Here is a 22,770-nt window from a genome sequence, read left to right on the forward strand (position 1 = left end):
AGGCCCAGTCTCCTGCACCTTTTAGATGTGTCTCTATTTCAAACCCATCAGTGACCTGATTATCTGACTCAGGCATGTTGAATCACAGAAGCATTTAGAGGGTACAGGAAACCGGATCTTGAGAACCGGATTAGAGGAACCCTGATCTAGAGCATCTAGAATCTGATCAGAGAGGATAAGAAAAGGAGCCATGTTTTTTAATGTTTGTTTATGTAGCCGTCCTTTTATCTTTTTTCTGACCCGTGTAAGTGGCCACGTTAATAAGGGAGGTGTGGAATGTGAGAACCTTTGGCTCAACCTCCATCTTCTCAGAGTTCTTTTACGGAACTGATATCTTCTGTCCCTCATCTGTAGCCGTTTGGTCCTTAACATTGGCTTTACCCCTCATACCAGTAGCCAGGTGTGGTAATAGGAGGCTGATGATTTGTCTGTCCATCCTCTGAAGGCTGGTCATCAACAGAGATTTTAAACACATTCTGCTTTTCAAAAATATTGCAAACAGATTAAGAAACATCACTACTCACCTTCTGACTGCACGCTCTAAAACAACCACACATATGGTAGCGGTGTCCATGTCAGATTTAGCGTATTGGTTGCTCTCATAGATCGTGGCATCACCTGACTGCATGAATATTTAAAAACAGAAACCAGAATCATCATTTTTACACCAGAGCCAAGCATCAAACCCTCTTCTACTTAAACTATCTTCTAGTGTTTTTTACAGGAACATTTTAATGCTGTAAAGCTTGATTTCTCTTAATTCTAAGATATTAATTTTCCTAACCATGACACCATAAATATCACCGTCCTGTATGCTTCCAGGCCACCGTACACTGAGTGAGTAATTCATGTTGTACTGGATTGTCCTGTTGCTTTCTGTGTGTGCAGTCTCCATCGTCATGGGAGTTCCCAGCGTGAAGAGGGAGGTCCACTCCTATCTGACAGACACCCTCAGCTCTCTGATGTCTGAGCTCAGCCCCGCAGAGAAGGACGATTGCGTCATCGTTGTCCTCATCGCAGAGGTCAGTGTGTGTGAACCTACAATGGCCATGTTTTAGAGAACTCTCTGATCATGGTAAAGTACTCCAGAAATCATGCTTTCTGTCCCACCGACTCGTAAAGGAAAGCCAGCATAAGGCCAGAAAGATTATAAATAAACTGAACATTTGAGGAAAACGTCAAATAACCGGGGATGAAGTCATGGTTGATAAAAAGGTTGGATGGAGTTTTTTTTTTTTCATTTTTCAATGGTTTGCTGGTTTTATTCAGATTACTCTGAGCTGTAATGCTCTGTTCATGGTGGGAGCAACTTTGGTATCGCTTTATGGCCAGGACCCAGTTCTTCGCAGGAGGACGTTTAGATCCCACTCTTTATCCATGGCAGAGATCTTGGAGCAGATCTGGCTTTAGTGGTGTAGGTGCACTGCAAAAACTGATCTAAAATCTGTAAAAAAAATTCTTAAAATAGGTGTATTTATCCAAAATTTAGATAGATTGAATATTAAATGTGTTCCAACCGCACAGATGCGGCATCAATCTAAGATTTATTAGAGTGCAATCTAAAGGAGGAATTTATCTCACTCTCTGTTAACAGTTAGACTAGTTCAGAAATACCAGATTTTTTCATATTTTAAGGATTATTGTTCATTTAAAAAGAAACAAATCACACAGAATACAGACATCTGATGAATATAAAAAGGCATGAATAGTTAAATCAAATCAACTATTATTTAGTGATGTCTACTTCCTAATAACTAGCTAATACTTTAGAGACAGGATTATACACAGAAGAAACGGATGTAGTCGGGTTTTCAGAACCTCCTTGGTGCGACAGGAGGGACTGTTGAAGTTGTTGATCACAGTGAAACAGGAAAGATGTGGTTTTACTCCGTTTTTTTTCTCCCCCAGCGAGGCGGCCTGCCAAATGTCATGCTGATACATTCAGGTGACATCACCAGGGTTTGGGAATCTACAAAATCCCATCCTGGCTCAGAACCAAACTGCTGATACTGGTGGAAGGGAAGCATGGCGTCTCCTCTCCTCTCTGCATTAACAACATGCTAAATCTAGGCAATCCAAAACTAGCAGCTGAGATAAGGAGCGTTTAAAGGATTTAACTCAACTGAACTAAAGGGTTTAATGTTTTCTCAGCAAATATGTCAGACTTCATAAAGATACTAGTTGGAGGACTTATCACATGGAACAGGTTAGCCAATCAGAAACACAGTTAGCTGTTGTGACACTTAACAGGAGAGAAATTATTTGACCATATATGGACTTTCCTTTTGGTGTCTGAGATATGTGTCATGCAGAGGATCTTTAGTAAGTGAGGTCATGTTAATGGGTTTTATAGAAGCAAAACAAAGTGATGCAACTTTTATTTTTTTTAAAGATCCAAAAATGTTTAGGCTAAAATAGAACCAGCTGAAAAGTAAAGAGTCCTTTTAAACTGATAACCTGGTGGCTTGATCTAGATCAGAGGTTACAGATTTGCTGACCAGGTTGCTAGTTAATCTGGAACCAGCCTGATTTAAAACATTTATAAATTAATGCATGTTGTCCGACAACGGTGTCTAATTTCCCTTGTGCCGCTTCTCCTGTTTGTATGGTAAAACCATCCGGAGTGTCCGGCACCAGGCTGCATGTGATAGAAATTAGCTGATGAGTTCTCAGTCAGTCTGCAAGCTACTTTTAGACACAGCAGGCAAAGTTGTGGCAAGCCGGGCGATGGGAAAGAAGACAATGAGAAAAAGAGAGCAGAGAAAGAGATCTGCTGGAAGAAGCGTGGTGAACTAGTGAAAGAAACGTGAAATGATGAGCTCAAAGATGACCCTGAACTTTTTGAGTATATTTGGCTCAACTCTTGCTGTGAGGAAGGATTCTCCACCATGAACATAATCAAAAATAAACATCAGTCCAGGCTCAAAATGAGCACCGTGATATGTGCCTTAGAATGGATTTGTCGCCATTCAGACCCAGGTTTGCCTAAAGCCCACTTCTCTCATTAAGCCTTAAAAAAAGAAAGGAAAAAAAAAAAAAAAACGGTTAGTTCAGGTGTTTTGTAAAAACAAAGTGGGTCAGGAAATTGTCTATATACCAAACTGAAAGATTGTTGTTCTCTACTTCAAAAGAAATTTAGATTTTAAAAGGCAATAATTAAAGCTACAGTGTGTAATAATTACAGGGATATACAGTCAGAAATGTAATATATTATACATAACTATGTTATTTTATCATCATCTACGAGCTCAGCCTCTTAACCTTAATATTTGCGTTGCCTTAGAATTCGTTATTTATAATTACATAGGAGTGGGTCTCGCAGCCATGGAGGCAGACATCTTTGCGCTACGGCAGCGCAGAGCCAACAAACTAGCGATTGCGAGATCGCCCATTACGCTCGAAAGTAAGCAAGTTGAGAGAGATGAACTGAGACAGTACTGAACAATAGATGGCATGTATGTAAACAAACCTCATCACTTGAGAAGGTAGGTGATGCGGACGTCGTGGAAGACATTTTGTCCCGTCACGCTCGCCATACTGTTTGGGGGGAGAAGCGGTGGGGGGGAGATGTTCATGTTGCTGCGGTTTGCAGTCTGGACGTTAGATGTCGTTGAAAATTACACACTGTAGCTTTAAAAAATGCAATGTATCACATGGATGCATAAACAACTGCATTTTATTTCAGTGCTAAATGCTGTTTAATGTAACGGATTATAATTAAAAATGTCTCTGGACGTTTACTGGTTGATGATTTTCTTTATTCGAACCCCACTGATTTTTAATTGGTTACCCCTGATCTGACATACGGTAGATGCTTTGAAGATTCATGAAAATTACTTACATTTTCAGCAGAAGGATCTTTTAAATAAACTATCAAAGCTTTATTCTCCTGTTTTAAAACAGAAGTTCTGGTCCAAATGTATCTTTCTCACATGGGTATTGATGCACTCACACCCATCTGCTGCAGATACTGAGCAAGATATTCTAGATTATCCAGAAATCTGCTCTTTCAGCTCACTGCTCTCAGCAGCAGTTTCCTGCAGGTGAGGTCGTTTCAATGCAGCATCTTTTCTTTGAAATAAATCTACTCCTGGGTTGTAGCCTCAGCCTGATGTTTAGACTCATTGAGGAACTGCAGATGGACTCCTGAACACTGAAAGCTGGTAAAAACAATCTGATCAGATGAACAATAATCTGAAACCCATCTGTACTGGAAGGGCGAACACTGAGGCTGAAGTAGATGAGCTGATCCATATTGAAGAAAGCTTAAAATATAAGATGAGTGAAGCACCAAGTTATCATTTACATGCACTTCCTGTTTACTTGTATTGGTGCTTTCAAATTAAAATGCAACAAACAGCCTCATAAATACTGAACATGGGTGATACGATTCTGCAGAGAGTCTCTGGGAGATAAATGTTTGTTAATGCACTGCGCTCTGAAGTGAAACAGCACTCTGTGTGTGTGTTGGTGTATAATTGACCATGAGAATGAATGTGTATTGATGCGTGTTTCCTCACATCCTTGGTAAAGGCCACTGGTTTGGCTAATGAGCCTCCACACGCACGCACACACACATACATCCATAGCGATAATGTCACTGATTCTGTTTTATGCTAACTTCAAACTGCTGCGGGTTGAGGGGGGGGGGGGGGGGGGGGGGGGGGGGGGGGGGGGCGGTCAGAGGATGCTGCGTGTGTTCATGCGCGTGCACCGAATCGGGTGTGAATTTGTTGCAGCCATGATGTGAACCTCTCCTCCGTATTGCATCACCCTGAGCTCAGTTCTGTAGCTTCAGCAGGAAAAACTGCGGCTTCTCTCATGTTTGTCCTAAATTCAGATCACAGTGTTTATTGTTATCCTTTACACCGAATTCCGTATTTTGCCATCCACTCTGAATACATGCAATTAAAGAGACATTTAATATGAAAAAAACGAAACTTTACAGATATAAAACAAGCTTAAAATTAAGACATAGAAAATAGACAAATATATAAACTCCAATTTTTTTAAAGCTTAAAAAACTAACAGTTATGAATTGTAAACAAGTGGAAATGCTGCGTCACAGCTGTAGAGCAATGGACATGTCATGGTACAGCATCAGATGGGTCAGATTATGAAGTCCTGCTCTCTATTAATGGTGTAGGAGACTGAGGGTGGTCCCTTTTACACTTCAGACCTTCCCCTGAGGGTGGAGGTGGAAACGGCTCATGTTGGGGAGGGTGGGGGGCTCCTTGATAGTAGAGGCAGCTGTCCTGTGAAGGTAGAGCCTCTGCAGGAAGGGTAGTTGTTTCCAGGTGATCTTTTCAGCTTTCTTCACCACCAGTAGCTGCAATGGAACACCGTGCTGCAGCTGGTAGCAGTGCACCTGTAGAAGCTGATGAGGACTTTAAGCGACATCTAAGCCGTCCTCTCAGGAAGTAAAGCAGCTGTTAAGCCTTCCTGACCAGCTGGGCGGCGCTTATTTTTCAGCTGAGGCTGCTCAGCCTCTCTATCTTAAGCTCCTGCATCATCAGGGGTTAATGAGGCCTCCTCTCCCTCATCATGTCCACTATTTCCTCCGTCATTTTGTCAGTAAAGTTTAGGTTTGCTTCATTCCACCAGCCTGGCCACCTCTGCACCACTTAATCGTGATATGTGCGAGATCTACCAGCCTGTCATTATTCAGGCAGGAGGGTGGGTTTCTTTAGGAGGGGGTGGTAATGGTGGCTGTTTTAAAACTGGAAGATATGGAGGAGAAGACATCAGCCATCTTTAGGAAATGATCTTAGCGAGTACATAGCATGTGATGCTGTTCAGTCAGGCCCTCCGGTTGGGGAACCTCCTGACCTGTAACGTCGCCCACATGTGCTGACTCATCCCGTCACATATTCAGCATAGCCTTGCGTGCTGACAGAATGTATTTAGATGTGTTGCTTTTTTACCGCTCAGCTGCGGCCCTGCAGAGCCAGGTAACAGGACAGGGTCATTGCGAGCAACTAAATCAGCTGAAACTCCAGTAATTATTTAAACTCCCTGCAGAAACATTTCTGAATGTGCATCTTTTTATAAGAGAACCCAAAGGAGAATTTTATTATCACATTTCTAGATCTTTCTATGTTTGACAGTTGATTCTGCTTCATTTTCAACCCATTTCATTTTGTTTCCCCCCCTGTTTTGTTTTTAACATGTTTAAAAAACCTGATTTCCAAATTACTTTCATAATCAGTGACACTAAGTAATAATAATAATAATAATAAATGACACACAGTTTATATATATATATCTATATATATAGATATATATATATATATAGATATATATATATATCTATATATATATATATATGAAGACAGCTAATCTCTTTTTCAGTAAAGAACTGCCTCAGTGACTTTAAATGTTAATATGAACCTTTTAAAAATAGCTGAGAAATAAACTAATTACCCAATTAACTAATTAGGGATTAAAACCACATATTTAAATATTAATTTTGTCCATAAAATTATTAGTAGAAATATTATTAGTAGAAATTATTAGACTATTAGTAGAAATATTACATTTATTTAAATAAAAAGTTAAATTTATTGTTCTTTTTTTGTAAATATGGTATTTCTAAAAATGCACTTTAAATATTTATAAAGAAATAGAATTTCTGACTTAATATATTCTTTTAATTATTAATGTATTTTCAGATGTATGTTCTTTAAATATCTTTTGCCTTTTTTTATGTTTTCGAGCAATCACCAAACGCATTTCCTTCAAAAATACTACAGATGATTGTTATTGCACAATGAAATAAATTTTTGGAGAATTTTAAAGAGCTTCACAACACTAAGTCGCCTCCTTTAAGAGATTTTAATCACATATTTGTAACGTTTGATTCCAGTTATTAAGCTAAGCTGAATCTTTTGGCTTCCACAGGGCGGATCGCAGCATTTCATTTCATCGTGTTGAACATTCTGTCCAGACCCAACTGGGTCAATGGTTCCACACAGTTAGTGAATTTATTCACCCCAAAATCTCGGCTAGGCCCAAAAGAAAACTGGTTCCCTTTGTTCATGAATTATTTACTGATAAACAACGTCTTATTGAACATGTCGAAATCTCATTTTTATTTATTTCTGTAAGCATCAGGGGGATTAATGTTAGACATTATTTTTCTGGAGTTTGTTATTTTTCTACAGTATGTACACTATATTGCCAAAAGTATTTGCTCACCTGCCTTGACTCACATATGAGCTTAAGTGACATCCCGTTCCTAATCCATAGGGTTCAATATGACGTCGGTCCACCCTTTGCAGCTAGAACAGCTTCAACTCTTCTGGGAAGGCTGTCCACAAGGTTTAGGAGTGTGTTTATGGGAATTTTTGACCATTCTTCCAGAAGCGCATTTGTGAGGTCGCACACTGATGTTGGACGAGAAGGCCTGGCTCTCAGTCTCCGCTCTAATTCATCCCAAAGGTGTTCTATCGGGTTGAGGTCAGGACTCTGTGCAGGCCAGTCAAGTTCATCCACACCAGACTCTGTCATCCATGTCTTTATGGACCTTGCTTTGTGCACTGGTGCACAGTCATGTTGGAAGAGGAAGGGGCCAGCTCCAAACTGTTCCCACAAAGTTGGGAGCATGGAATTGTCCAAAATGTCTTGGTATGCTGAAGCATTCAGAGTTCCTTTCACTGGAACTAAGGGGCCAAGCCCAGCTCCTGAAAAACAACCCCACACCATAATCCCCCCTCCACCAAACTTTACACTTGGCACAATGCAGTCAGACAAGTACCGTTCTCCTGGCAACCGCCAAACCCAGACCCGTCCATCAGATTGCCAGATGGAGAAGCGCGATTCGTCACTCCAGAGAACGCGTCTCCACTGCTCTAGAGTCCAGTGGCGGCGTGCTTTACACCACCGCATCCGACGCTTTGCATTGCACTTGGTGATGTATGGCTTGGATGCAGCTGCTCGACCATGGAAACCCATTCCATGAAGCTCTCTGCGCACTGTTCTTGAGCTAATCTGAAGGCCACATGAAGTTTGGAGGTCTGTAGTGATTGACTCTGCAGAAAGTTGGCGACCTCTTCGCACTATGCGCTTCAGCATCCGCTGACCCCGCTCCGTCAGTTTACGTGGCCTACCACTTCGTGGCTGAGTTGCTGTCGTTCCCAAACACTTCCATTTTCTTATAATACAGCTGACAGTTGACTGTGGAATATTTAGGAGCGAGGAAATTTCACGACTGGATTTGTTGCACAGGTGGCATCCTATCACAGTTCCACGCTGGAATTCACTGAGCTCCTGAGAGCGACCCATTCTTTCACAAATGTTTGTAAAAACAGTCTGCATGCCTAGGTGCTTGAATTTATACACCTGTGGCCATGGAGGTGATTGGAACACCTGATTCCAATAATTTGGATGGGTGAGCAAATACTTTTGGCAATATAGTGTATATTTATGACGATTTCTAAATGATTTTCTTGGAGGTCTTCAGTTGATTCTTTTTAAGGTGGCTTTTTTGTTCTGGAGCTGTCATTTCTTTGTATGCAGATGCAATGCAGGACCAAAAATCCAGTTTTTTTATAAATAAAAAAAATTCCCTTCCAACTTCCATGACGTTCCCACCATTGCTTCGGAAAAGGTTCCACTCTGAAAAACCTCTGATGGAAAATGTCCCATATGTGTTCATATGAAAGAATACTTAACCAGCTTTACTGTTTGGAAAGTCAGATAAAATCTTCAGAGAGAATGTGAGTAACAGAAGGTGAACAGTTTGATCGTTTCTTACTCCGTCTGTTCCTTGTTAAGCTCCACCCGACTGGCACCAACAGTACGCCAAACCCAATTGCAGACTGTGACCGCCTGCTCCCAGCACTCAGAAAAATCATATACAGCCATAAAAAAGCAAGAGCAGAGCAAATAAAAACAGAACAGTTTATAGACAGGTGCAAAAGTCCTTAAAAATTGTGTCTCACACTCCTTGCATCAGAAACGGACACAAAATTACAGAAACAAGATAAGAGAAAACCAAATTTAATGAAGCTGCAAAGATGAAAATAAGCAGCTGGAAGTAAAACAGATGCAAATCAACTGCAACACCAAACACTAAGCAGCCACAATATCGACGGGAAGCCTATTCAGCTAAAGATAAACAGGTCTGTGTCACAAACAACAGGCAGAACAATCAAAAGCTGATCAAAAACTGTAACAAATGAGGAGTAAGACTGATCCAAATCGCCGGAAAGGGGAAAAAACCCTCAAAAGAGAATCAGAGGAACAGCTGCAGGGTGAAGCTCTCCTATAAAAGGAGGATCACTAAGATGGAATCACCAAAAACCCAATAACAGACAGAACATTAGGGGACCTGAGGCCCATTCCATGTTAAGCAAACTTACGCACTGGTACATCTGAAACATGCTGGGTCAGAACCCGAGTGGAACGAAGGCACTGATCCCTTCCAGAGGTTCAGCTCTGCCTCTGAGGCTCTTATCTCTTTCTGATTCATATGTGGAGCAGGTTTGGGGTTAAGGCCTCATTACTATGGTGGTTCTGAAATGTCCGACCCAAACTCTGACCTCTGATCCCTGCTCTGCATGTGCTTTAGGCCGACCAGCAGTATGCCAGCAGTGTAGCCGAAGATCTAAAGCGCCTGTAAGTACTGTATCATGATGGGAAGCTGTTGCTCTGGTAACCGTTCTCCTACGCGTCTTGTTTCCCCACTGACTGATTCTGTTCCTGTCCTCCTCCCAGTTTTCCAGCTGAGATCCAATCTGGCTTGCTGGAGGTGGTCTCTCCATCCGTCCACTTCTACCCAGACTTCTCCAAACTCAGAGAGTCCTTCGGAGACCCAAAGGAGAGAGTCCGGTCAGTAAAATAGAACTTTTCTCTAGTGGAAATATTAGAGCTACCTGAACATGGATGCCAGACGGTACTGGGGTGCAGGTGTGAGCTGGTATGGCAGCGGAGCGGTCATTTTGTGCCCTACGTCCAAGAATGCAGCACCTCTGCCTAATGTGGACCTCTGGAGCCGGATCAGACTGGTTTCCCGAGATCCACTGATTTTTTTTTTTTTTTGAGAAATTTGGACACTGATCCTTTTCTTTCCCTTATTACATGTGATGAACCTCAGGCCTTTCTGCTCTGATGGGTTGGAAGCCTCAGGACACAGAATCAGAGACGGGTTTGTCCTTTTAGAGGTGTGACAGATCGTGAAGATGTCTGCTAATGCAGACAGCTAAAAGTGGAATGAGACCGCAGGGTCCAGACGGGCCCAGACGTTAAAAGTACCACCGCGCCGCCTCGTCTTCACGCCAACACTGCTCTCCTTGTTTGGACTGGGGCTTCAGCTGCAGACTCTCTGAGATGAAGTGCCACACAAGGCTGCTTCTGTTAACTTTACTGTTTCCCAATAAAGCCTCTTTTCTCCAGATTGTTTTTAAGGCCTCGCTGGGATTATAAACAGACTCCTAGTTGTAAAGAAGCCTTTAAAGCACGGCGTTGGCAGTGAGCTTCAGCCTGCAGGCCCGTTTATTTACAACACTGTAGTGTTCATCACATGCTACATAAACTCTAAGTTTGAGTTTATCTTTGAGATGTTCAGACATTCCTCTCTTTCGCCTCCTGCTGAATGTGCGCCAAGTTTGAAAACTTCTTTTCTGTAGCTGCAGGAGATTGGAACAAATTATCTTCACCTTCAGAGGGTGAAGACTATTTTTCAGACCTTTTATTTTTGCCTGAAGGGTTCAAAGGCCATACAATGTCCAAGGATGGGGCTAATCTTTAGGCAAACCAGCTAATGTGTGAAGACATCCCTGGAGGGTTTTCAGAAAGACTTTAGAGGTGCTGATCCCTTTAGATTTCAGTGTTTTGATGAATCTGCAGGTGTATTTTACTAACAGATGTGAGCTCTGTGCTTTTGCAGAAACGGAGAAGATCGGAGGCCTCCCGAGCTCCATGTTTGCTAAGTCAATATATCGCCTTGTCTGTAAACATAATTATTCAAAGCGCTGCTAAATGCTCGGCTCTGAGGGGAAAGTCAAATCTTGTACTGCTCCAGTTAGTTTTTTCTCAGAACGGATTGAAGGTTTCACTGGAAAGCTGTGCATGATGACCTTCTGGGTGCGGTTCCCCTCCGGTTTGATCTGCTGCACGCAACCAAAGCCTGGTCTATGACAGGCCCTTTGTCCTCGGCTCATCCTACCAATATGAATTTGCATCCTTGGAAGCTCACATCAGTGATGTTACTCATGTTCATTCATCTGTTTTAACACAAAAGGCAGCTGCTGTTACACCTGAACGAGTGAAATGCTTCTGTAAACCAATCAGCTGACTGTTTCGTCCTCCTCAGGTGGAGGACGAAGCAGAACCTGGACTACTGCTTCCTGATGATGTACGCTCAGTCTAAAGGAACGTACTACGTGCAGGTAATAAAAACTAACTGAGCTTTCTGCAGGAATGAAGAGTGTTTTTGTTGACCAAAGCAGGAAAAGATTAAATTAACTGAGGGATGCAAATCATCTAATAATTCAGCCTTTGTTTTAACCATCTCAGTGAGCACATATCAGTTTACTCATGCAACCTTTTGCACATATCCTTTCTTGAGAAAAGCTGGGGAAAGTATTTAGCCCCCTTGAATTTTTCAACATTTTGCCACATTACAATTGTAATTTTTTTTATAAAGAATCAACAAGTGGGAGATAATCATGAAGTGAAAAGAAATTTAGTGCATATTAAACACGTTGAAAAAATAAAAGAAATTGGGTGTGCAAAATAATTGTAACTATATTATGTCTCTATCAGCTCTGCCTATGAGAGACTGACATTTTTGCTCATTCTTCCTTGAAAAATAGCTAGAGCTCAATAAGGTTGGATGGAGAGTGTTTGTGAACATATTTTCCCACATCTTTCCACAGAATCTGGATTAGATTCAGGTCTGAACTTTGACTTGATCATTCCAACACCTGGATATTTTTATTTGTGAAGTATTCCATTTTAGATTTTTGCTTTATGTTTTTTGATCATTGTCTTGTTGGAAGATAAATCTCCGTCCCAGTCTCAGGTGTTTTGCAGACTCCAATAGGTTTTCTTCCAGAATGCTCCTATATTTGGCTCCATCCATCTTCCCATCAATTTTAACCATATTCCCTGTCCCTGCTAAAGAAAATCAGGCCCAAAGCATGATGCTGCCACCACCATGTTTGACAGTGGGATGGAGTTTTCAGGCTGATGAACTGGTTTGCTTTTATGCAAAACATAACATTTTGCATTGTTGCCAATAAGTTTTTTACTTCCTCTGACCAGAGCACCTTTTTCCACGTTTACTGTGTCTCTGTTACTGTGTCTTTGTTCTATAAAGGCCAGATTTGAGCAGTACTGATTGTTGTCCTATGGTGTAGGATCTCTACAGTTTATCTCTACAGTTTATCCAGAGTGATAATGGGACTCTTGGCTGTATCTCTGATCAGTCTTCTCCTTGTTTTAGCTGACAGTTTAGGAACGGCCAGGTCTGCGTGGATTTGCAGTAGTCTGCTACTCCTTCCATTTCTATATTATTGCTTGCATAGTGCTCCTTGGGATGTTTAAAGCTTTGTTTCCAAAGCTTGATTTAGAAGACTTGATTACAAACTAGTGGATTCTATTTATCATCATCAGTCATTTAGGTTAACATTGGATCATTCAGATATCCTCCCTGAACTGCTGGAGTTTGCTGGACGAAAGAAAAGGGACCAATTAATTTGCACGCCCCAGTCTTTTGTTTTTTTATTTGTTAAAAAAGTTAAAAATATTCTCTTAATTTTGTTCTCCTTCATGATTATGTCCAACTTTAAAAATTAGAGTTGGATGGTAGTTTTCCATAGTTGATGTCCTGTTTTTCATCTAGAGGAAGAGTTTCCATCTCTTAAACACCTTGAATCTTGTCTTTGTTTAAACTTTGCTGTCAGGAGGTCTCACTCTGACCTGAAAACCTTTCCAGAGTGATGAGTTGGAATATCTGTGATCCATCTGCATATCTGTTTTTACAGTTAGAGGATGACATCGTCGCTCGTCCAAACTTCTTCACCACCATGAAGAACTTCGCTCTGCAGCAGCCGTCAGAGGAGTGGATGATCCTGGAGTTCTCCCAGCTTGGCTTCATCGGTGAGTTTACCATCGTTAGCCTCGGGTAAGAGAAGCAGAAATCCTTTATTAAAATGCAAATGTGTTTCTGCCTAGAAATACATTTACATTCGAAAGGAAGAGATAAAAACAGAAAACTCCCCCCAGTCTCCCGAGCTTTTTGCTGTCGTCTGTTAAAATTGCAGAGATAGACTGAATTCCACTTTCCAAAGCTGAGCAGGAACTTTGAGCTCAGCAGCTATTGGTGGATCCTTCATGAAGCCACTCAGCTGCAGAGCTTGTCTCCAGACAAGAACTAAACCCAGCAGACTTAATTGAACATTAACCTGCATCTGATGTGTCAGGTTCAATCAGGAACCTCCTACGAAGACTCAATCAGCTGACATGCAGGTGCTTCACGTCTGGAAGCAGAGGCTGATCCGAGGACAGATGTCTCCAGAGGCTGAGCTGGTGAGGTCTCTCTGAACAAAGAGATCCTCAGACAGTAAAACGGTGTTTCATTCTGGCTCCAAGCAACTTTAGAAAAGATGAAGCTGTTTTATTACAGCATCAGAAGGCTGCTTCACAGCCTGCTGGTTCTCCCAGAAATGGGTGGAAAAGCCTCTGAAATGAACTTTGATTGATGCTGAGGAGCCTGACATTCAGCGACTTAGTCTGACGTGTCGGACAGAACTGCAGATGCTGGATTCAGGAGACTGATGGACCCTCAGGACTCTAAACAGTAATGAAAAGCTCACTGTTGAATTAAAAATATTCAACAGCATCGCTTTCACTGAGGCGTATAGCTCTGAATCAGCCGTTAGTACCCGAACAGGAGGTGTCTTCCTCTTTGTCTCACCTGAGTCATTTCTGTCCAGTGGGAACTGTCATCTCAAAAGTCATTCTTCTCTTCATTTCAAGTCAGACACATAAAGGATTTTCTTGGGGAGAAGCTGCTTTAATAATAAAAAAGATATTTGAATTGATTTGCAAACTGTTGTCTGCTGTTTTCCTAACATGTTTCACTTTGCATATAATAGTTGAAACAGATGAACGTCACACCTTAAGCCATCTGGAAGTTGTCTGAACCATTCTAAATAGTCTGAACCAAACCGGTGGAAGTTTTATCATTCTCTTCCTGATATCTGGACTAATTTCTTTGTATTTTTCCATGAACTCAACCAAGGAAGCCAAGAGTTTGACATCCTCCCCCTCTGGGTTCCATTCACAAAGCAGGTTTAACAAACTCAGATTTAAATCCTTAACTCTGAACTGATCTAGCCTAAGGTTGGAAACTAGCCTAAGGTAGGTACACTCAAAGTTGAGCATGTGTGTAACAAGTATGAAGAGCCATTATCAGTGGAGCACCGATTTGATAGGTCACCATGACAACAGGCAACAGGAAGAGCCTATTTCTCCCTAATGGAACTAGAAATTTTAATGCAGAAATGAGAAAACAAATTGGAGGAAGTGTTTAAAAACCAGAGCAACAGCTCTACAGCGGTTGATGCGTAGGCTTATATGAGGTGCTATATGGCAGGCCATTTAACATTCTCCTCTCTGTTTTTACATTTGTAGATCATTAAAATAGGATTCCTCCAGGTCAAAATCACATTCCTTCATTTTTCCAGTGGAAACTTAATTTCATAAAGTAAAGAAAAAAAATGTACTAATAAGAATTATTAGTAGTTTAAATAGTTTTAAATATCTAGAAATGTTTATGCATTTTAAGTGGCTGTTCTGACCTTTATCAACTTGACTGAATATGTATTTCTGATATCTGAAATGTTTCTTTCTGATCAAAATAATGCAAACTAAAACCATTAACGATAGGAATATGGAAATCTGAAGTTCATTTCTAGACATCCATAATGTGTATTTTAAATATTAAGAGTGTTTAAAATGTTAAATTTGACAAAAAAAAAAAGATCAGATATCAGAAATACCAGTTCAAGCGCCCGCGGATCAGGTCGCCGAGGTCTCCGCCTCTGGCTGCCGCCCAATCCTCTTTGCACCGGTCCCTCATGGTTCCCCCTGCAGGTGGTGGGCCCACTGGGGGATGGCCTCGCGTCGCTCCTTCGGGCTGGGCCCGGCCGGGTCCCGCGAGGAAGAACCCGACCACCAGGCGCTCGCCGACGAACCCCAACCCCAGGCCTGGCTCCAGGGTGGGGTCCCGGCTCCGCCGTACCGGGCGACGTCACGTGCCTCGTTTGAGTCCTCGTCATAAGGGTTTTTGAACCGCTCTTCGTCTGACCTGTCACCCAGAGCCTGTTTGCCTTGGGAGACCCTTCCAGGGGCATTTAGCCCCCGACAACATAGCCTCTGGGATCACCCAGGCACTGAAACCCCTCCACCACGTTAAGGTGGCGGTTCAAGGAGGGGTGGTGGTGAGTTGGATACGCTGGAAGAGGAGGAAGCCTGAAAGACTCGGCAGGCCCAAACGTGTAGTGAGGGTCTGCTGGGAACGTCTGGTGGAGCCCTCGGTCAGAGACGTGTTCAACTCCCACCTCCGGGAGAGCTTCTCTCAGGTTCCGAGGGAGGTTGGAGACATGGAGTCCGAATGGGCTGTGTTCTCTGCCTCTATTGACGATGCGGCTGCCCGTAGCTGTGGCCGTAAGGTTTGCGGTGCCTGTCGTGGTGGCAATCCCCGAACCCGGTGGTGGACACCGATAGTAAGGGATGCCGTCAAGCTGAAGAAGGAGTCCTATCAAGCCTGGCTGGCTTGTGGGACTTCTGAAGCAGCAAGCAGGTACCGTGAGGCCAAGCGTGTCGCGGCCCGGGCGGTTGCAGAGGCAAAATCTCGGGCCTGGGAGGAGTTTGGAGAGGCCATGGAAAAAGACTATCGGTTGGCCTCAAAGCGATTCTGGCAAACCGTCCGGCGCCTCCGGAGGGGAAAGCAGTGCTTCACTAACACTGTTTTTAGTGGTTGTGGGGAGCTGCTGACCTTGAAGGAGGATATTGTCGGGCGGTGGAAGGAATACTTTGAGGATCTCCTCAACCCGACAGACATGCCTTCCGTGGGGGAAGAAGAGACGAGGTGCTTGGGGCTGGGTTCGTCCATCACCCAGGCTGAAGTCACCGAGGTAGTCAAAAAACTCCACGGTGGCAAGGCTTCGGGGGTGGACGAGATCCGACCTGAGTATCTCAGAGCTCTGGATGTTGTCGGGCTGTCATGGTTGACACGTCTCTTCAACATCGCGTGGAGGTCGGGGACAGTTCCCCTGGATTGGCAGACTGGGGTGGTGGTTCCCCTCCACAAGAAGGGGGACCGGAGGGTGTGTTCCAACTATCGGGGAATCACACTTCTCAGCCTCCCCGGAAAGGCCTATGCCAGGGTGCTGGAGAGGAGAGTCCGGCTGATTGTCGAACCTCGGCTGCAGGAGGAGCAGTGTGGTTTTCGTCCTGGCCGTGGAACGGTGGACCAGCTCTACACCCTCTGCAGGGTGCTTGAGGGTTCATGGGAGTTTGCCCAACCAGTCCACATGTGTTTTGTGGACTTGGAGAAGGCATTCGACCGTGTCCCTCGTGCTGCCCTGTGGGGGGTGCTCCAGGAGTATGGAGTCAGGGGCCCTTTATTAGGGGCCATCCGTTCTCTGTACAAGCGGAGCAGGAGTCTGGTTCGCATTGCCGGCATTAAGTCGGACCTGTTCCCGGTGCATGTTGGACTCCGACAGGGCTGCCCTCTGTCACCGGTCCTGTTCATAACTTTTATGGACAGGATTTCTAGGTGCAGCCAAGGACCGGAGGGGGTCTGGTTTGGGGAACAGCGGATCTCGTCCCTGCTTTTTGCGGATGACGTAGTTCTGCTGGCTCCCTCCTGCCAAGACCCACAGCGTGCGCTGGGGCGGTTCGCAGCCGAGTGTGAAGCGGCCGGGATGAGAATCAGCTCCTCCAAATCTGAGGCCATGGTTCTCGACCGGAAAAAGGTGGCTTGTCCCCTTCGGGTTGGAGGGGAGTCCTTGCCTCAAGTGGAGGAGTTCAAGTATCTTGGGGTCCTGTTCACGAGTGAGGGAAGAATGGAGCGGGAGATCGATAGACGGATCGGTGCGGCTGCTGCAATAATGCGGACGCTGCACCGGTCTGTCCTGGTGAAGAGAGAGCTGAGCGAAAAGGCAAAGCTCTCAATTTACCGGTCGGTCTACGTTCCTACCCTCACCTATGGTCATGAAATTTGGATCATGACCGAAAGAACGAGATCCCGGATACAAGCGGCTGAAATGAGCTTTCTCCGCAGGGTGGCTGGGCTCTCCCTTAGAGATAGGGTGAGGAGCTCGGTCATTCGGGAGAGGCTCAGTGTAGAGCCGGTTCTCCTCCACATCGAGAGGAGTCAGTTGAGGTGGCTCGGACATCTTCTTCGGATGCCCCCTGGACGCCTCCCTCGGGAGGTGTTCCAGGCATGTCCCACCGGGAGGAGGCCCAGGGGACGACCCAGGACACGCTGGAGAGACTATGTCTCTCGGCTGGCCTGGGAGCGCCTAGGGCTTCCCCCAACAGAGCTGGAGGAGGTGTCTGCGGAGAGGGAAGTCTGGGAGTCTCTGCTTAGCCTGCTGCCCCCGCGACCCGGTTCCGGATAAAGCGGGAGACGACGAGTACGAGTACGAGTATCAGAAATACCTATTCACACAAACTAATAAATATCTAAATGGTCTGCCATAGCCTGTTCTAATAATGATAACATTGCGAGGGAAGGTAGTTCACTGGTTAAATGATATTGGATCAATGTATTATATGTAGGTGAAATCTCATGGGTGAGAAGCGCACCTGGCAACAGGTGAAGATGTATCGTGTCGTATAGTATAGTATAGTATAGTATAGTATAGTATAGTATAGTATAGTATAGTATAGTATAGTATAGTATAGTATAGTATAGTATAGTATAGTATAGTATAGTACAGTATATGTGAAGTATGATAAAGTTGTTGAAACTGGAAGGACCTGTCCGTCATCTCACGGGGTTCCTCCTGATTTTATTTCTGTCTTCCACGGTAAATAAATTACTGACTGTGCCTTTGTTTTTTAAAATGCTGTTATCACACATCATTGCACTCTCACCAATATGAATTACTTCTAAACATTTGTTAAAGAAATAAATGCTGCAAATGTGAGGACGGTGGATTTATGTGATATTTTTTTAGGTGAAACGGCTCATAAAGATAAATAAGTATTAAGGACATCTATAACTGCTCTGAGAATCCTCCCCTTATATATACTTTATTCTCTGTGAATTAAAGGAAAAGTCCGGTCAGCAGGGAATCATTAATGGACTGGTGAAAGAAAAGTGAAGTGTCATGCTCAAAGATGACCCTGCACATTTTGAGTATGTTTAGCTCAACCTACTGCTGTGAAGCGGTTGGCTTTAAGGAGAATGGAGAGAGAGGAAACTCCGAGTTTACTGAACAAAACCTGCTCCCGAGGAGAATGTTACTTCGGTAACAGAAACAAAGCTGTAACTGAAACAAACATTTTTTTTTTTACTGAAACCAAGAAGTTTAAAAAAAAAATGTAAAACTAGCTAAATACTAAAGACGAATTCAAACTGGATTAAAATTGAAAATCAGAATTAGAAAAAATAGAATAAAAAAGCAAAGAAAATATAAAAACAATTTCAACCTTGATATTAGGGCTGAAACAATCAAACAAATGAATCGCATTAATCATAATTCATTGATTATTAGTAATATAATGACAATATAATAATAATAATATAATCATCTACTAATTAAGTAATCGATTAAATGTTACCTGGAGAATAGAGACTTTAAAACATGCATCTCGAAACCCGCTTAAGGCAGTAATTATACCAAAATTGTAAAAGAAAAGATTTACAAATTTTTCATTTAAGATAAAACAACCTTAAAATTGTGTAAAGTTTTAGATTTATCTGGTTTAATTCTGTAAAACTCTTCTTTAAGGAACCATTTGAACCAACCAAAAAGATTAATCAGTTAGATAAAGTTATGATTAGGTGCAGCCGTACTTGTATATAAGAATATGACACAAGTCTTTAATGGCAAATTGAAGGTGTTTTAGTTATGGTCAAGAAACGTCCATGATATTTCGTATTTTATCCTGCAGTCAGAACTGTTCTGGTTTGTGTTAAATCCACTTCCGGCTTTCATTATCTTTAACTGCTTTGCAGCTCTGAAGCGCCTCTGCAGTGGTCTGATTCCCTCCGCCCAAGGAGCCGCTTCTTCCATCAAACTAAATTAAACATTTTCAGTCTGAATTATTGATTCCTTTAATTGGAATGAAGAAAACAATCAATACGATCCTCGTGTGTCCCTCAGGGACAGACACAGGTCCAGACTCATTTCATTTTTATTGGTTTAAGTGGAGCGACGGATGAGAGTGAACTGTGCTGTTAAAGAATCCTTAACCGTTAGACAGAGGTTTATTTTATGGATGAAATGAGTTTCGGTCTCTCTGCACGGTGACGCTGTCTGGACAGAACCCCTCTGATGTGCTTCATCTCTTTAGTGAGGATGATGAAACTGTTGCTCTATGCTTTAATATCCTCTGCCTTCGTCACACAGGCTTTGTTCTCTGCAAAGGCAGAAAATGTGTTGGACAGCAGGATGTGAGGAGAAAGTTCTTTACCTACATGATAAACCGGAACAGTTAAACCAGAACCAGCCTGTGCTCAATCAGTTTAGTTTAAAGTTTTGTCTGCGAGTAGAATTGAAAAGGTGTGTGAAAGGGTGGTCTGACCCAGTTATGTCAGAAGGACTGGGCCAAAATTCCTGCAACTTCCAGACGCTTTAATTACACTTATGTTTAGGGGCTCCTAAAGTGGGTCATTTCATTATGAAGTAATGTTTTTCATTGGCCCTAAAGGTTCAAAGCCCTTAAAGGATTTTCAAAAGTGTCTAAGTTCAGTAGAAAACGGCTTATGCTTAAAATTGCAACTATGAGATTACAGCTTTTTTTTATTATTTGTTATATGATATCCTGTTTTTTTTTTTTTTTTTTGTTTCCTGCATTTATTAGACTTAGAAACGGGTTAAATTCTTGCCCGCTGCAGCAGATTTTCAATGTGCAGAAAGCAGGACTGCGTAGGGCGTCTTTAGCACCTCCTGCTGATGAACCAGGAGCTGCATCCTCAACAGAAATTGAGTGAATAAAAACAATAAAAAGGTTGACATTTTTTGTTCTATAATCTATTTAAACTGGTCTTTTATAAGTGTTTCTGCTCTAGCAGCTAGCTCGTTGGATATCAAATGTGGTGGATTGACGATGGAAGGAGGAAGCAGAGATTAGCAGGAGGTGAATACGGATGCAGCCTAGCAGGAATCTCAGCTTGATCGTGTTGGTTTTCTCTGCATCTTTGTGCATTTTCCCCTCAGCCTGAGTCTCTAAGGATCAAAATCCTCCCTTTCCTCCTCCCTGCAGTCCTTGGCTCTGGCCTCATCATTCCTCCCTGACCCCGAGTCGCCTGCAAGCGGCGGCTGCTTTAATAGATTCATCAGTGTTCAGCTGACTCACTGGATTAAATCACACAGGGGGGAAAGCTGCAGGGATGCTTTCTCTCTCATTCAACTGTTCTTGTTTGCTAAGTTTAGTTGAGCATTTCATCTGATCGGAGCTCTGGAGGCTCTGAACATCTAGTCTACCCAAGGCTGTTATGTCAACCCTGATCAGGGATGGCCAGACCCAGTCTGAGCCATGGAGCTCACTTTTTGAGCTCAGCTCAGTCCGACTTTAAAATGATAGACCCAAACCCTTCGAAAGGGAAATGCTAGGTTAATTTCCTCTCAGTCAGAGTGCAGTGCTTAAAAATAACATTTTCAGTTTCAAAAATGTTTTGATTGATTATCAGGAGCTCCAGTGTTTTAAGGTGGGTGACCTGTCTATATCTATAGAGCTTCTGGAGCTTTTTAAATAATGAAACTTTTTTTTTAGTTTTCCTAAAAATGTCTCCCTTTATAATTGTGCAAACACATCAGAACCGGATCCTATTGGTTTTCAGAATTACAGAGCGTAGCATAACACATTAACCTATAATTATTGAGAGTTTATTTCCAGCACCTTCAAATTTTTGTTTTATCCAAGATAGAAACTTGTCACCTTAAACAAAAATTGTAGTTACCATTGGTCCATAATAATCCAGTGCACTGCAGTTTGAGATACTTCTAGCATCTTTAACCCGATAACTAACATTTGAGCCCAGCCTTTAAAAATAGATTAAGGTAAATTGCATTGGTAGCAATAATAACATTACTATTTTGATCTTAATCATGTCATGATCATTAGTTTAACATTAGTTTTTCCACATCTACTAATAATCATTGTCAACGAAAGACCCATCACTTTTAAATATTTAATAAATATTTGCCTGTATTGATATCTTTGTTCATGTCAGATTTTGTTTTTTGTTGGGCATTATATTGAATTATATTCCCTAGTCTGCTGGACAACAAGACATATGCAAGACAGACCACTACAGAAAAAGATCCGTCCTGTCAATAACTTACTGAAACAAGCCTTTATGAACGATAGTATATTATACATATGATATAGCATACTATAGTATAAAGTAATATTTTCTTGCGATTTAATTTTGAAAATCCACATTGGATATTGGTGAAACTAATTAAGGCACATCTGGAGGTGTTTTACTGTCATTCTGAAATGAAAATATATACTGAAAACATAGTTTAGCAGCAACACTAACGCCAACTTAGATCAAAGTGACTCAGTGTAGAGATTTTTAAGGGCTTTCATTTTTAAATCCCTTATCAAACGTTGGTTAAACTTTGTAATTCACATCTGGAGCTGTTTTTTTTTCCCTTCAAAAGTGAAATTATTCACTAAAAACCGTTTAGCAGCAATATTGATGGCAGTTTAGGTCAAAGAGTTTTTGCAGGGCTTTAATTTTGAAATTCTTCATCAGATCTGGATTAAATTTGGTGAGTCCCATATGGAGGTGTTCTATTATCATTTTTGAAATGAAGGCACTCACTGAAAACAAATAGTTTAGCAGCAATATTGATAGCAACTTAGGTTAAATAGATTAGGTATAGGGATTTTTATGGGGCTTTAATTTGAAATTCCACACCAGATTTAGATGGAACTTTGTGAATCTCATCTAGAGGTGTTCCACTTTCCTGCAGAAGTGGAGGTATTCACTGAAAACAATTAGTTTAGCTGCAAGATTAGACATTTTGCATGGCTTTAATTCTGAAATTCCACATCTGGATAAAACTTGCTGAGTCATTTCTGGAAATGAAACAAATTGTTTAGCAACAATATGGATTTCAACTTAGATCAAAGGGATTCTATGACTCACATTTAGAGGTGTTCTACTCTATGAAAGAAAAACATGCACTGAAAACACACAGTTGAACATAGTTTAGCAGCAGTATTGACAGCAACTTAGTTTGAAGTGTTGAGTGTAGAGAATTATCTAGTTGGTTCCCATCTTCCTCTGCAAATGGGGACATACTCCTATGTAATTATAAATATACATTTCTAGGTCAAGGCAAACATAAAGATTGAGACTTTAAGTTCAAAGGTGTTAATAAATAAACATATAAATAATACATCCCATTTATGTCAGTAAATCCCTGTAATTATCAAACGCTGTACCTGTAATGTACAATATATTTATGATAATAAACTATAAGCACTGATCAGAGTGGAACAGAAAAACCATAATCAAAGAGTGCTAAATGAATTGAAACCTGCTTTTATTAACTCCTGGAATCCTGA

General features: G+C 42.1%; 1 protein-coding gene across 1 annotated transcript in view; it reads left to right on the forward strand.

The window, feature by feature from the left end:
- mgat4b (alpha-1,3-mannosyl-glycoprotein 4-beta-N-acetylglucosaminyltransferase B) overlaps positions 1-22,770 on the forward strand; it is a 75,352-nt gene that overhangs the window by 37,231 nt on the left and 15,351 nt on the right. Inside the window, exons 4-8 of the mRNA XM_038286662.1 lie at positions 889-1,022; positions 9,572-9,618; positions 9,718-9,831; positions 11,315-11,390; positions 12,990-13,104. Coding sequence (XP_038142590.1) covers positions 889-1,022; positions 9,572-9,618; positions 9,718-9,831; positions 11,315-11,390; positions 12,990-13,104 — 486 coding nt within the window. The remainder of the gene's footprint in view (positions 1-888; positions 1,023-9,571; positions 9,619-9,717; positions 9,832-11,314; positions 11,391-12,989; positions 13,105-22,770) is intronic.

The sequence above is a fragment of the Cyprinodon tularosa genome, unplaced genomic scaffold, assembly GCF_016077235.1.
Source record: "Cyprinodon tularosa strain WSP-4 unplaced genomic scaffold, ASM1607723v1 ctg229, whole genome shotgun sequence".
Taxonomy (NCBI): domain Eukaryota; kingdom Metazoa; phylum Chordata; class Actinopteri; order Cyprinodontiformes; family Cyprinodontidae; genus Cyprinodon; species Cyprinodon tularosa.